At 38.9% G+C, this 16,106-nt stretch overlaps 1 protein-coding gene across 1 annotated transcript in view; it reads right to left on the bottom strand.

Moving 5' to 3' along the window:
* lrmda (leucine rich melanocyte differentiation associated) overlaps window positions 1-16,106 on the bottom strand; it is a 294,439-nt gene that overhangs the window by 25,588 nt on the left and 252,745 nt on the right. Inside the window, exon 6 of the mRNA XM_081351866.1 lies at window positions 13,450-13,537. Coding sequence (XP_081207992.1) covers window positions 13,450-13,537 — 88 coding nt within the window. The remainder of the gene's footprint in view (window positions 1-13,449; window positions 13,538-16,106) is intronic.

Here is a 16,106-nt window from a genome sequence, read left to right as displayed (position 1 = left end):
GCTTTGCCATTACATGAATAAATTACATTGACATTTTCTTTATTATGTTATCAGGATCGTTGTATCGGCTTGACATGTTTGACTTTATGTCCCCCCTAACATATAAACATTATTTTTGACATTCTCATGCTTATCATATAAGTAATATATTAGTTACTGTATGTATGAATTGCATTTTTGAAAAATTATTTTCAACATTTAAGTAGAGGCTTGGACAGATATCTTTCATAACATGTTTCCATCTATTCCTGATGATTAATAATCCTGAAAAACACATGATACATAATTAAAACAGAATAAATGGAAGCTGTCACCAAATTAATTGCTATCATTTGTAAATTGATTGTATATTGAATCGCACTAACAAAAGCAAATGCTGCCAAAAAAGGCCTCGCTATGAATAATAATGAATAATAAATAGTTCCAGCATGTATCTTCTACGGTTTTGAATTATAACTCTTCGGTGTGTTTTTCTCTTCCTGCAAGCAGCATTTGTCTTCATAAACTTTTCCATTGGCCCGTCACATGATCATTATAATGCAATCAGAGCTCATTGTGCACAGATCAGTTTCGCCATCAGAAAGACAAGTTGCTCAACATCTGCCAGGACTCTGTGTTTCAGCATCTGAGAGGGTTGAGAAACCCCCTGACATGAACACAGCCATCCATACCTAAGCAAGAGGAGGGAAATTCGAGGACCCCGCATCGATCCCGCCGTAAAAATATCTAAACCATATGGCTTGCCTCTTCCCTCATAAATTACAATGATAAAGTCCTGTGGTTCGAGACTGTGAAAGCCACGCTAACCTGCTCTAAACTCTTGGCAGGACTAGAAGCACACAGGAAATACTATCCTGCATCTCAGATGTCCCAAACTCAAGTAACAAATCACGCACAAATATGAATAATGCTTAGACTGCATTAGCAATCACTTTTAAAGCTGATTAGAACGCAGGCATGGGGTATCCATTTGTATGATATATTTGCTGTCAGTCTCCTGAGATGGTCCGGCATGACTGGGAAGCAGACCAAAGCCCCAAGAACCACAAGTATGTTATTGCGAGTGGGCTGGGCAGACTGGCTTGAATTCATGTCCTTGTCCATCATGCTGACACATTCTCCATCCAGAGGTATCAATTAACTTGTTTCTTTTGTGTATGTATTAATAGATCATCCAGGAGGACGGATCATCACAGTGCTGTAATTTTATGAAGCAAAGCATTACTGATTAAAGTCTCTGAAGTGATGACAGCGGCTTTAGCAGTAAATAAACTGCTGCTGGTGGGCTATTGCTAAAGGATCTGGGTTGCAAAAAAACATTTTTTACACACAGAAATCAGAGTTACTGAGATGCTGAATCACACTTTTAAACAATGCTAAAAATGAAAGTGAAAGTCACATGTGAAGGCCAAGTATGGTAACCCATACTCGGAATTTGTCCTCTGCATTTAACCCATCCAGGTTAGGGCACACACATTAGAAGTAGTGAGTAGTGAGTAGTTTTGCTGTGGCGCCAGGGGAGTGATTGGGGGTCAGGTGCCTTGCTCAATGCCACCTCAGTAATTTCCTGCCAGTGCTGAGAACTGAACCTGCAACCTTCAGGAAGTCTGACTCTTTAACCATTAGGCCACGACTGCCTATTTTCAAATGCTTGATCATTTGAAATAAACAGAGCCGATCAGCGAATCAGAGTGAATTGCGGGAACAGCAATCAGGCAGACTCCTCTCCAAGTTTGATGTCAGCAAAGAACAGTAACGTTAAGTTGATGTGCATCTATTGTATCTCTAGTCTGTCTGTCTTGCTAACCCAGCTGGGCAGTGCATCTTTTGGTCTTTGTGTCTTGCTTGCTAATGCCGGCCACTTCCAGGGCTGTGTTCTGTGACTTTGTGCCTGACAAAAAAAAGTATTTATTACGTTTGATAAACGCAAGGGGAATGGTGTTTGTTTATAAACTGCAGCTCGGAAAAGATAACCGCGTTGCGCGTTAACATGTGTCCATATGCGTGTGCACAAAATGAAACGTGCACTTTCCAACAAAACATCTGTGGGGTCCAGTACAATATGAGCGTGATGGCACTCCTCATTATAGGCGCACATACTTTTAAAACAAGACAATGATTATCTAGTCCACAGGTCAGTTTAGTTACAACTCTGCAATTAAGCAAGATGGAAAAGCAATGTATTGACATTGACTATCGATTTATAGGCTATATTGCATTTAAAATGTTGATTGGCTAGACATACTGGTCAATATGGATGCAAATCTCTCAGTAAATAATAACCATCAAGTATCAAGTATTGCTTTTATCATTTAAAACACAGCGCCATGCTATGACAAGCAATTTTAGCTTTTATTCATTCACAGGATGCATTTTTGATATCAATCATTAAATTTGTACTATTTTCTTGATATTAAGAATGTACTTTTTCTAGTAACAATGTCTATTTCTGATATCAGGAATTACATCTTCATTAGTAGATAAAGGAGTGGGAGCACTGGGGTGTCAGGTGTGACTGTGTGGCAATGGCAAATGGTTTACTGTACATGACTCATGGGTCAGGTAGGAGGGCCCCTTAACTGAATTTTGCTTAGAGCCCCAGGGAGGTCAGGATCGGCTCTGGAAATAAATGTGGTGATACTATAGTACAGTGATATAATCAACGTTGCACACGGTACTTAATAATACCATGGGATTGTGGGGGGTGGGAGCCTGTATTAAAGCCAAATTTTGAGGATTAAAAAAACATACACTAACATTCAAAAGTTCTAAATACGTCTCTAATTTATTTGATCAAGAAAACAGCAATACTGTGAAATAGTATAAAATGACTGTTTTCTATTTTATTCTAATAAATTCTAATTTATTTCTGTGATGGCAAAGCTGATTTTTCAGCAGCCATTACTCTAGTCTTCATTGTCACATGATCCTTCAGAAATCATTCTAATATGCTGATTTGATGTGCAAGCAAACATGTGCAAACATTTCTTATTTGTATCAATGTTGAAAACAGTTGTGCTTTTTTGTGAAAACCATGATACATTAACTATTTATGGATATCTAGTTAACTAGTTTAAGTACCTTTACACACACACAGAGAGAGAGAGAGAGAGAGAGAGAGAGAGAGAGAGAGAGAGAGAGAGAGAGAGAGAGAGAGAGAGAGAGAGAGAGAGAGAGAGAGAGAGAGAGAGAGAGAGAGAGAGAGAGAGAGAGAGAGAGAGAGAGAGAGGGCAGGGGGGAGAAACCTGGCAAATCCGGTGATTAGTTCTTCCTAGCGTTTGCAGTTTCAACTTTGTTTCCAGACGGAATGATACAATTATCAGAGTGCCTTGACTCACAGAAGTTGAGCAAAACCAGCCAATCAGATTAGAGATTGAGACTAGGGTTGGAAGGACTTCTTTAAAAGCCATTTTAATTTATAAACACATTTGAGAGCATTTTTCTTTGAGCAACCCAAGGAGCACAGCTACCATTTGATATTAACATGCCTTATTAACTTGAATCATTAAAAAGAAAGATCTCTCGCTTTCATATTCCAATGATTGCACCAAAGTACAAACAAATATGTTAAATGATATTAAAATAAACACAATGCCATCCCGAAAGCGTCATGTTGAAACCTTTCTTCAGCTGCGCCTTCAGAGACTCATTCCACTACATCAAACAGCAAAGTATAAGAGGGGGGAAAAAGAAAGAAAGACAGAAAAAAAAAAATGGTGTTGATGACACATCTTCAAATCCAATACAAACAGAATTATTCAACGAATGCAGTGCCATCTCATATGGAGATAATGACACTGAAGACAGAGAAGCCATCTCAGAAGAGTTCGGGATGCCAAGCCCGAGTTCAGCAGTTGAAACTGTCAGGGAAGTTAAGTCTGTCCTGGTGTTTTAATCTACCCTGCTCCGAGGAAAGAAAAGGAGAGAAAGGGGGTGCGTTCCAGACTCGGTGATAAACAGGACTCTGACTGCCTCATGGAAGAATCCGACCCCATCTCTGTGTTCTTTTCTCTCTTGCTCTGATAGACGGTGAAGAATGGCTGGAACGGTCTGGCTCTTCCTCTGTCTTCCTCCATTAATCTCCATCTCCAGACTAATGGATATTCATGCTCCTGTGCCAAAGCAGTCCTGGGAGGCCCACCGCAACCTCTTGAGAGAAATCATATCATATCATCTCTCTCCGACAAAGGAAACAAAAGCAGTCCTCACAAAGAGAGGCCCAAAAACAGCCCTTGGCATCTCCTATATAAACCTACAGGCCTGTAGGAGTCAATTTAAAGTGGTGGTCTCCCACAGACGGATTGAAAGCCATTGCAAGTAATTAATCAGGGCTGTAGAAGACCAAGGTTATCCAAAGCAGATGTATGGGAGTTACATCAAATGACTAATACGAATCGATATAATACTTACCCAATTTTTTTTTAAACACGCAACTTTCCATCCATTATGTTTTGGCACCTGATCTGAGGAGAGCCGAGGTGTAAATCTGAAAGTCAATATAAACTTGCGTGATGGCCATTCAAGTTTTATAGGAGCTCATTACTTAGCTGCAGCTGAAATTATAGGTGTGTTTAATAAAGGGGTTTTAGATGGCCGCAAAACACCCTAAACTCATTATACGGAGATCCTAAACACCTCATCAGAGCTGGAAAACCCTTTGGATCATAACATTGTCACGCAGCAAAAATATCTGTAAGACAGTTTTCCCTCACTCAGATCTATTGAAAACATATGTGAGACATTTGGCCAAGGACTATGTAAGGGAATAAACAGCATTCTCTTCAGGATTTTATACTCAATTCCTTCTTGTTAAAGCACACACATAACCCTACGGTGAACAAATTTATGATTTGTAGAAAATAAAATCACTACTCTCAGGTTTGTTCCTCAACATATTTGAACTGGTCTTCAGGACATCATAGGTGTCCTCCCTATGCCAAACCTTACTGTAAAACATAACAGTAAAATGTATTAAATTAAGTTAGTTCATTTCACTCAAATATTACTGAAAATTCATTGCACTTAATAGAAAAATGACTGAACTCAACTGATTACATTAAGCAGAATCAGTTAAAACATATTTCTAGTTCCCAGCATGCTTTGCTTCAGACTCTGTAAGAAGAGTAAATGTTGTTATGTGTTTTACAATATTAATATAAGGGGAGATCTGTAAAGGTTTAATGTTGTTATGATGGGATTTAAAATGGTTTCCAAGTCGAGGATGGGCCAAAGCAAGACCTGAATAGTCTCTTGTCACCTGTGTGCTAGCTAGCTAGCTAGCAGGCAAATATAAGAAGGTAGAAACGTTTTTGAACTGAGTGGTTTTAATAATTATAGTGACGTTTCAGCAACATAACATATTTGAGTGAAGTTTAATTGTAAATTAGGAAATATTCTTTTAGTGAACTCAAATAAGTTCACAGTACTCATAACTCTTGGTTTCTAAACGTAAATGAATTGAGGCAATTGGTTTCCTCAATTGAAATGAGTTAGCATAACTCGTTGGGTTTTACAGTGATGTTCCAAAAGGTAGGATTCATATATATGCTGCCTAAAAGCAATCTTATAAAGCTCTGTAGCTTAGAGAGAGAAAAATCCATCCAAGAGGTGAGAAATGTCAATTATAATGCAAAATTAATAGGGATGTGCAAATATTAAAATTCTGGCTGATACTAACAAATAGATTTTATGATGTTATGGCTGATAACGGATACATTCATAATGAATATTCCTGTCATGTTAGATGACAGGAAATGTAATCTAAATGTAATAATTCCAATAACCAATAAGGTATTAATGTATCTTACACTCCAAATACAGAGCAACTATAGGGGAGAGCGGGGCACAAAGTAACGCTTTTTGACTTTCTCAGTTTGTGTAAATCTACTTATGGTTCAGAGTATTTATTTTTTCCCACATTAATTTCCCACATGTCTAGTACAATTATGTGGTTTTGTTTTATTAATACAGTATATACTTTTTTCTGGATATACCCCGAAAGAATGGAAGTGAAATGTGACAATTAACATGCCCCATAGGTGGGGTACATTGTAACATGTGAGGGGTACATTGTAACATGACATATGACAGCTTAAAATGTTATCTGATCTAATAAAAAAAATACAAGACAGATAATTAAATATTATTCAAAACTCATTTTTGAGTTTTGACTACGAACACAGGAAAACACAGCTATACAACATAATTCAAAACAAAGAAATAATTAGTAATTTCTGAACACTGACTCTCAGTCTTTATTCACCTTTTTCTCACGTTTTCTCAATAAAATTAATAAAAGTATAGAATATAATAGCATATTTCTAATAGGGGCACATTGTAACGCAGTGTTACAACATACCCCGCCTGCACAACTGGGATTTAAACCCTGCTAGTGTCTTCTGCTAGTTAGCGAAGCATTAAAGAACTATTTCAACTGTTAAATAACATATTGGAGATTAAAATAATATCAGATTTGTCTAATTTTAAATAAACACAAAAAAATAGAGATGAAAAATTAACTTAAGTAAGAAATTTACTTTTGCTATGGTTTAAAAAATGTCTATGGATATCTTCCAAAAACCAATTAATTTTGGCGCAATTTTTTCTCTATATAGTGTTGATATGGCAACTAGTAAATGCACCAAGTTTCGTCATGCTAGCATGTGTGGAAGTATTTAAAACAAGTGTGTTACAACTAGCCCCGCTGTCACGGTTACCGTTGGTTTCTGCACTACATTACCCAAGATTCCCTCTAGCACACCTGCACTCACTCTCAGGATCATTAATCACCCGCACCTGTTCCCAATCATTAACCTCATCAGTCAACGCATAAAACATTCCCTGTGATTTCAGTCTGGGTCAAGCCTCCAACAGGAACAGACCATAATCCGTTGTCTCCGTTTCCTCTGACACATCCAGACTTCAAGCTGTAATGTATACTTACCTGAAACACTCACCTTTATGTCATTGTTGTGCTGTCTTCAGAAATCCTGTCTGAGTCCATGCTGCCTGAGATCCTGTGTTCCTTTGAGTTTCCAGTGTTTCAACTGAGTTTGTTTGATTGCCGATCTGCATCTGAAAGAGAAGAGACAAAGATTACTGAACTGAGATTGCTTGACGTCAACTTATCCAAAGTGAAAGTGCTTACCTGCTTTTCACCCCACAACGAGTTTCCTTCACGACTTCTGCACTTAAATTGAGTGAATACTCACCTCGCACTCTGATCATCTGTAAATAAAGCTGTGTTTGATTCACTTACCTCTGTCTCCTGGTCTGTAACCTGACACCCGCGTTAGGTTGTGCCCCGCGCTCCCCTATTCATGCATTATTTTAGGATATACAGTAGACCATTTCTGTAATGAGCATACTTTTGCAATGCTGAAAAAAAAAAAAAGGTTATATAAACAAATCTCCAAGAAATACTAATAAAACAGCCAATAAGTCAAGATTCCAAAATCCCCATCACAATGTCAGCATAATGCTTGACAGGGCCAAAGCTTGGAGCTGGTTTGAGAATAAAACCCGTCAAGGGAAAAACATCACTGCTAGAACCATCACCAGAGAGCCTTTAGAATCTCATTGAGCATGTACAAGCACTTTTACGATATCAAATACTAAGGGTATATTCAAAGATTGACACACTGATGGAAAAGAGAATGACGGCTGAACAAACTTACCGTCAAGTTCGGCCTGCAGGATTCAGTTATATGCAGTTTGTACACATGCAGACTCACGCTTATAAAACGGCAGAGAGGAACAACTGCTCGACAGGCCATAATTAAGAGGCAACTCTGCCAAAGGCAAAGCTTGGGGCTATTGCATATCCATTGGGCTGTAAAACTAGACAAGCAACAGCACATCACCAACACCAATCAAATTTATCTCAATTACACAGGATCGCTGGCATAAATATCTCTGTCTAGGGCTGTATGTTAAACATGGCATTTTAGCTAAACAATACGGGTGCAGATCCAGACTTTGGTAATTGAGTGATGCACGCTATCCAGATGTAAGTTAATGGAGGGTAGGCAGACAAACAGCAGGTGTAATTCTCTCTCCGTCCTGCTGAGCTCTAAAAGTCAGTGCTTAGCACCCACTGCTCCATCATCTGGCCTCTCCCAGCCCCAGTGACAGCACATTTGTCATCATTTTCACATTTTGGGCAAGAAATGTACTGTTTTAATGGCGCCCTCTGAACGGTTCCAGATGTTTGTTTATTAGTTGTACCACAACTGTAAAGTCATTTATTCTTCATACGCAGTCCCGTTTAGGGGCTGCAAATCAGCGACGGCATAATGACGAATAAAAAAATAAAAAAAAAGAAGAAGAAAAAAGTGCATGGTCCCTAGGGGGTCTTCAGTTAAGATTTTCTCTTTGAAGGCTGCCTGCCTCAAGGATTTAGTTGTGTTTCATTTAAAATACAGTCAACTCAGCTGGAGCAGGGCCCAGAAAAGGAGCGTTTAAAGTCGGTGCGTGTGCGGCTGATGGAGGAGTATGGTTTCACCCTCGATGGCTTCTGGTTTGCTCGCCACGGTGAAGATGAATGATGGGAATTCAAAAGTGGTGGTTGCTGCCTTAAAATGTCCATAGACGAACAAAAGGATTTGTATATTTTCCATTTCAATTATGTATGAAGTTCTAGGGCAGTTGTGCGACCCGTCATAATGATTGTTATTACAATGGCTATCTAGAATGTGACAGAGGTGAGAGCAGTGGCTCCACTTTATTTTTGTATTTATTTGCGCCTGTGGAGGAAAGAGAAACGTTGTCTTATGTCGTTTGGGTTAGAAGTGGAGATCTGTATTCAAAGCAACAATTCATCAAAAAAATTACATTTGTCAAACAAAAAGAAGTATATAATAGGGCTGCACAATGATTTTTAGATAAAAATGGCAATTACAATAATAAAAAAAACTGTGTTGTTTGCTGTGCTTGTTTGTATAGGGCTACACACTTTGGCCACATATTTTGTGACTATATATCACAATGTCTATAAAATAATAATAATAATAATAATAATAATTGTTATTATAATATAAAAAATTTCAAATCTTTAAAATAATAAGCAACATTACTATTGTAATATTTCACTGTAAATATAGATTATTTAAGGAAAAATATATAATTGTATTTTACAGTACAACTGCAAAATTACAATACAAACATTCATAGGTGTCTTTATTCAAAATCTTTTTTAAACATTAGACTAAATTTTTATTTTGGCGAAAAATCGCAGGGAGCCCTAAAAGCTTCTGTTTATGAGCACTTCTCATTACAAACTTAGGAAGATAGATTGGCACATATTGCGTTCCCAAATGCAAGTTATAATCGACCCAGATGTGGAAATAAGTTTGTGTGAGGCTGCATTTACTGCGATCTGAGACACTGATCATGAGCTGCTCATGTGAACACAGTGTTGCTCTTCACTCTGAAACCCGCAGAGCTCCTGTCTCTGAATAGCCTCCTGAAAATGCTATTTCCTGCCTTTGTGATTGGATAATCACACTAGTGTAATTATTACTTGTTAAGTTGTTATTTACTTTATTTATTTGTTTATTTATTTTTTACCTGACACTATCTTTTAACCGTTGCTTTTGTGGAGCTTGACTGAGCCGTCATTGTATGTCAACTTCTGCGTGAAGATTTTCCTTTAAAAAAAAAAAAGAACAGTATACACGTTTGGAACGACAAGAGGGTGAGTATATCATTTTTTGGGTGAACTGTTCCTTTAAGACGACATGTGTCTCTTGAAAGAAACTTTGGGTTAGGTTCAGGCGACAGGCCAGTTTAAAGCTGGTGGGAGCTGACAGCAGCGCTACTTCCTGCGGCCACACACTCCACCCCCCTCCATCTCCAGACTCATGGTTCTCCGTGTCACGCCGGGCCTGCCACATAGCCTCCCTTCTTAGCTTCTGCTTTTCCCTCCTCCGTTTCTCTCCTCTGAGCCTCTCCTGTCTGCTCGCTCTTTGTCCACTTCCTAATTTCCCCCCAAAACAGCAGACAAGGGTCTTGTAACCCAAAGCCAAGACCTCCCATGCCATGCATATAGCTAGTTTCCCCTCTTCCCTCCTCAGACCTTCTGTCTGCTGTAATTACCCATGGCACCTTGGCTCTGGGGGCCTGGCGCAGGTGACATCAATTGTAAAAATATTGAGAAAAGGTAGAGAGGGTCCCTGTTTGAGACAGCATGCTGTCATAGATGTCGCTATTCCTGCCGGCCACTGCAAGGAAGCAAGTAACATATAGCAAATGTGACTGGACTAGTCTTTTACCTATGGAAGCATGTCCTAATTTCAGCCATTCTTCTGCATAAAAATAATATTGTACTGTATATATTGCATATATTGAAAAATTCAGAACAGTCAGGATTAAAATTATCCCAGACATCTGCTTATACTGTATGTCTACTGAATATAGACTTTCCTAAATCTTAGATTGATGGACAATGTTATATTTTATGCATTTATAATATTGAAAAATATATTTGGTGTCATTATATATGTTAACAGATACACTTTTTACAAAAGTGTCTCAATTTATGTGTTCATGCATCATTTTCAAAAATGAGAATTTATCATTTACGATTAAATGAGAATTTATGATTACTAAATCAGTTATTATTTTATCAGCAGAGCACTTTTCATTTCTATACAATGAAAGTCAGGGTTGGTTTGAACCCCATTGGCTTTCATTTTATGGACAAAAACATCTTCATGAGGGTGAGTAAATGGTGACAGAATTGTCATTTGTGGGTAAACTATTCCTTTAAATTTTTGGAGAGGCTTGCATAAGATCCCACCCTCCCTTCAGATCGTCTCCAAAGCCATGCCTCCTTCAAAACACATGAACGCGTACAGCAGGGAGCAAACAAAAGCATCACGAGAGACAGCGTTAAACTACCTCATGTCTCAAAGCACATAACATTACAATAATAATAAACGTAAACAACTTAAAGAGCTCTAATTGTACCACGTGACTGCTGCAGATTCATTTCGCAGTTGATAGTGTTGCCACTGAAAAACATAAATTCGAGTCATGAACCGCTCCAAATATAACGTCACAGGTTTCCATTTCTTCCAAATTACAGTAGTTATGGTGTGAGCACAGCATGCTCGTGGTTTTGGTTCAGGAGGAACTGTAAAATGTGGCTGCTGTTTCCATTTGCGGTGTTCAGTGACTGACGTCTATCTAACTCTACATAGCATGAAACGCACTGAAGATGTGTGATGTCTGCGCGGAGGTATGAAAATACATACATTGACAGGCAGACATTGTATCATTGCATTTGGACCGAAATCAATGCGGTTGACAGTCAACGACACCTTCCCCAGATTATATATATACAGTGCTATGCATAAGTTTAGACACCCATGCTAAAGTTGACTAAAAAGAGGAATAAAAAATCATCTTTTGGAAATTGAACTTAATGCCTTAATTTAAAAAATGAGGAAGAATCCAACCTTTAAGGACACCAATTTTCTTTGTGAATGAATAATGTATCGTAAATAAATAAATGTTCTTCCTTAAAATACAGGGTGCATAAGTTTGGACATCCCTATGTTAAATTCCCATAGAGGCAGGCAGATTTTTATTTTTAAGGGCCAGTTACTTCATGGATCCAGGATACTATGCATCCTGATAAAGTTCCCTTGGCCTTTGGAATTAAAATAGCCCCACATCATCACATAGCCTTCACCATACCTAGAGATTGGCATGGTTTTATTTCAGTTAGCCTAATAGCTAGTTTGATTTGCATTGAGAGATGATCTTTTGGAAAGTACTCCATGCCAATCTCTAGGTATGGTGAAGGCTATGTGATGATGTGGGGCTATTTTAATTCCAAAGGCCAAGGGAACTTTATCAGGATGCATAGTATCCTGGATCCATGAAGTAACTGGCCCTTAAAAATAAAAATCTGCCTGCCTCTATGGGAATTTAACATAGGGGTGTCCAAACTTATGCACCCTGTATTTTAAGGAAGAACATTTATTTATTTACGATACATTTTTCATTCACAAAGAAAATTGGTGTCCTTAAAGGTTGGATTCTTCCTCATTTTTTAAATTAAGGCATTAAGTTCAATTTCCAAAAGATGATTTTTTATTCCTCTTTTTAGTCAACTTTAGCATGGGTGTCTAAACTTATGCATAGCACTGTATATATAAATACATTTAGACCACTTAAAGGATTAGTACACTTCGAAATAAATATTCTTTCATCATTTACTCACCCTCAAGTTGTTTCAAACCTGTATGAATTTCTTCTGCTGAACACAAAATAAGATATTTTGACGAATGTCGGTAATCAAACAGTTGATGTCCCCCATTGACTTCCATTGTATTTTTTTTTTGCTACTATGTAAGTCAGTGGGGTACATCAGCTGTCTAGTTACCGACATTCTTATAAATATATTCCTCTGTGTTCAGCAAAAGAAAGAAACTCATACAGGTTTGAAACAACTTGAGGGTGAGCAAATGATGACAGAATTTTAATTTTGAAGTGAACTATTCCTTTAACTTATGATTGCTATCAGGATGTAAAGAGATTTTAAACCAGCATAACAAAAAATGTTTCTGGGGCAAATCACCTAACCTGCCTTTAAAAGCATTGGTGATGCTCCAATTAAACAAACAATAAATAAATAAATAAATAAACTACAATATATGAGCAGGTAATTTTTGCACTGCATTACGATTACACAGAAACCCCATGAATTATCACCAATCCAAACACAATGCCCAATTTCCACTGACAGTGTCTTGGAGGTGAACTGCATCTTTTAGTGTCATGGCTATTCTATTAAAGCATTTTCATGGCACAGCCAAAGGTGAGTTTTAGTAAAGAGTTACAGTGTCAGAGCCGATGCATTAAGCAAATAGAATAGGCAATAAGTCAAGATAAATAAAAATGGCACGATAAAGGCAGAGGAATAAAAAGAGGCGAAGGACGAAGATGAGGGCTTGTGTTATCTAACGCTGCAGTACAGTATCGTAAAAATAACAAATGGAGAGTGTCAGCTCGCCCAAATCTAAGAGGGAGAAAAAATATTTCATATGTCAGCTCCGTTCACCTTTTAATGGACTATTCTCAAGCAGCATGATTTTGACAAAGCACTGGGCTTTCCTCTACATCACTTGAGAGGTGCAGGTCAGCCTTTGTGAAATAGATCTGTCCTTGGTGGGGGGTTGAGAAGCACACAGCTGACCTCGCATGAAAGTACCACCGCCATGGCCGTGACATAAAAACAGCGCTTTGCATTGCACAGACAAAAGAGCATGATAAATGTAGTTGGCATGAAAGCCTCGCATAGAGTCTAACACATCACAACCATCTCTTCTGCAGAGCTTCTGTTAGCAATCGAGTGTACGTTTGTTTAGATAACTGTCATCCGAGACAAACTTGTATGCATTCTGCATTCTCACACTTTTTTTTTTGTCCAAATAACACTACCTTTGTGGTTTCGGGCATCTCTGGATCCTCGTGGCAGCGGGGTGTACAGCGTTGTGGCGGATTCGGGCCTCAGATCCCTGGAGGCGTCCTTAAAAAAAAAAAGAGTTTGGACAAACATAAATTCACCATGCTCAGTTTACACACCTGCGAACATTTATAACGTCTCCGACGATTCATTATCCAACACCGACAGGAGAAATGTTGGTTATTGATTTCTGTTTGCAATGATCCTAATTGAGTTCAATGAAAAGAACTCATTTGTCACAAGCAATCTGGAATAATTTCCCAGACTGATGCCACAAAAGGGAGAGAGAATGGAAAGGCACGGCGGGGTGAGAGACAACAAAAGAATGCGGGTGAGATTTCACCTCCATGACTGATTGTCTAAATGCCATAAATTTCATCAGCGCAGAGGAGAGGAAATGTTAGGAGCGGCTTTCTTATTTTATCAGGGCGCGGGACGAGGGCGACTTTCATTATTTTGCAGGGAGAGGAGTGAAAGGTGAGGACGGGGCCCTGGCTTTGATTACCTGTCCCCTGCCTGTTTAAGAGAAGGGGCCACCAGGGGAAGGGCCCCAGCCACCATTTAGCCATGAAGAGCCCCACGGGTCAGGCCCGGGTCAGCCTGCCACTCACTCACACGCGCTGTTGTGTGTTGACAATCCAACAGGTGGCATGAAATTACTGCTCTCCAAAGGCCAGACCTGAGTTTAAGTAAACTCATCTCTCACTGGCCGACCTTAAAAATACAAATATATTCACATAAAGGCCACCGCATAGACAGAACATGAGAGGAGCTGCAGAGAATACAGATCGCCTGTGTGCTTCTGGTAGGTCAAAAGTGTTGTTTTCAACCTCCTTTGTCTTCTTTCAAGGACCGAAAACACAGTATATCATGATGTGTTGATATCTGATGCCTTTGTGAAAATATTGTGCTTTTCTGCAGGCAGGAATTCTCAGAGCATTTAATCATTGTAAGGACCAAAATGACAAATAAAGAGTAGAGGTGGCATATTTTATTTTTCCATTCATTGGAAACACTCAGCTTAGTGCTGAGAACGTATTATGCATACAGTGCTTAAAGGTCTGGGGTCGGTAATGTTTTTGAATATTTTTGAAAGAAGTCTCTAATGCTCGCTGAGGCTGCATCAATTTGATCAAAAATACAGTATAAACTGTAATATTGTCAGATTTATTACAATTTAAAATAACTGTTTTCATTTTAGTATTTTTTCAGCATCATTACTCTAGTCTTCAGCGTCACATGATCCTTCAGAAATCATTCTAAGATGCTGGCTTGCTGCTCAAGAAACAATATTTGTGTGGAAACTGTGAAGCATCAGAATTTTTTTGGAACAATGCAAATGTCTTTACTGTCACTTTTTTTGTGTTTCTATGTAGTATTTACATTATTTATAATAAGCTAAATCTGATTTATATTGACTGAAATAGAAAAAGTGTAAATATAGCAACAATTATGATAGAAACCCATGTTTAACAAATAATAACAACTGATAATCAAAATAATACATTCTAAAACATTCTTCTATCTGCAGGCAGTTTACCGTTGCCCAGCAACAGAAAATGGAGTAAATATTTTTCTTTTTAAAACTTATAAAAGCTTTTTTTCCTCTCGTTGTTATCACATGACTAATTATCGCCCTAATTACAAGAATCCAGCGGGGTGCAGTTGCATCGGGGTTTCCGAGCATGTCAGCAGTTTCCTTGTTACCATTTCAATCTCCTCTGGCCATTTGGCTTTAATATCCTAAAGCAGCATTTGTAGTGTCAGCTTCAGTCCTCCCTGACTAATTTCCTCTGGACCTGACAGATCAGAGGCCTTCCCCACCAAATAGCCCTGTCCCGGCCACAAAGCCGCTCGTAATCCTGCAGCTTGTCTACAATTAATCTTCCCAGTTGCCACATTATTAACACCACCACCCACAGACAGGGGCCGGCTATGCCCCACCGGACACAGAGCACCCCCCCTCCAGCCCAGCGGCCAGGCACGTCAATCACATGCCGTGCGCAAAAGTCGCCTGCTGTCAACATCAGAGATACCCCCTCTCTCCTAACCATCCCACCCCTCCCGGGCCAAGTCCTCTGATCAAACACCCCCACCCTGGAAGAAGATTAATCAGAGCCCTCCCTCCACTTCCTCCCCTCCCATCCACTCCTCTCTTTCTCTTTATTCAATGAGCCATCCTCGAGATGAGAAAGAAGGCCTGGCTCATAATGGGAATCCCGGCGAACAAAAAAGTTAAAGGAAAACTCTGTTTGAATGCCAGCTGTTATCTGGGCCTTTCTTGGCAAAAAAAGGGCAGGCGGACAAGAGCCTTGCTTTGATCGGCATCCTTAAGATTTTACACAAACATAATCACAAGCCAAGGGGTCACCCCGGGCCCTTTGAATTCATTCAGTCTGGGAGCTTTGAGCACGCACAGGCAGTTAAGAGCTTCTCCTTCCACAAAGCACTTTGTTTTGCTTTTAAAAGATATGCATCACTATCCATCAAATAAATGGCAACTTGTGAGCTTAGATCTGCCCATCTATAATGAATGATAATACAGTGGCCCTTAAAAAGTATTTGGGCAGTTCAAAATGTCTAAATGTTATTGCATTAGATAAAACACCAAAGCAAGTGCCATTTGCAAACA

Source organism: Scardinius erythrophthalmus (genome assembly GCF_964197995.2).
Source record: "Scardinius erythrophthalmus genome assembly, chromosome: 21".
In the NCBI taxonomy this organism is placed as follows: Eukaryota; Metazoa; Chordata; class Actinopteri; order Cypriniformes; family Leuciscidae; genus Scardinius; species Scardinius erythrophthalmus.
This window is presented reverse-complemented; position numbering and strand designations above follow the sequence as displayed.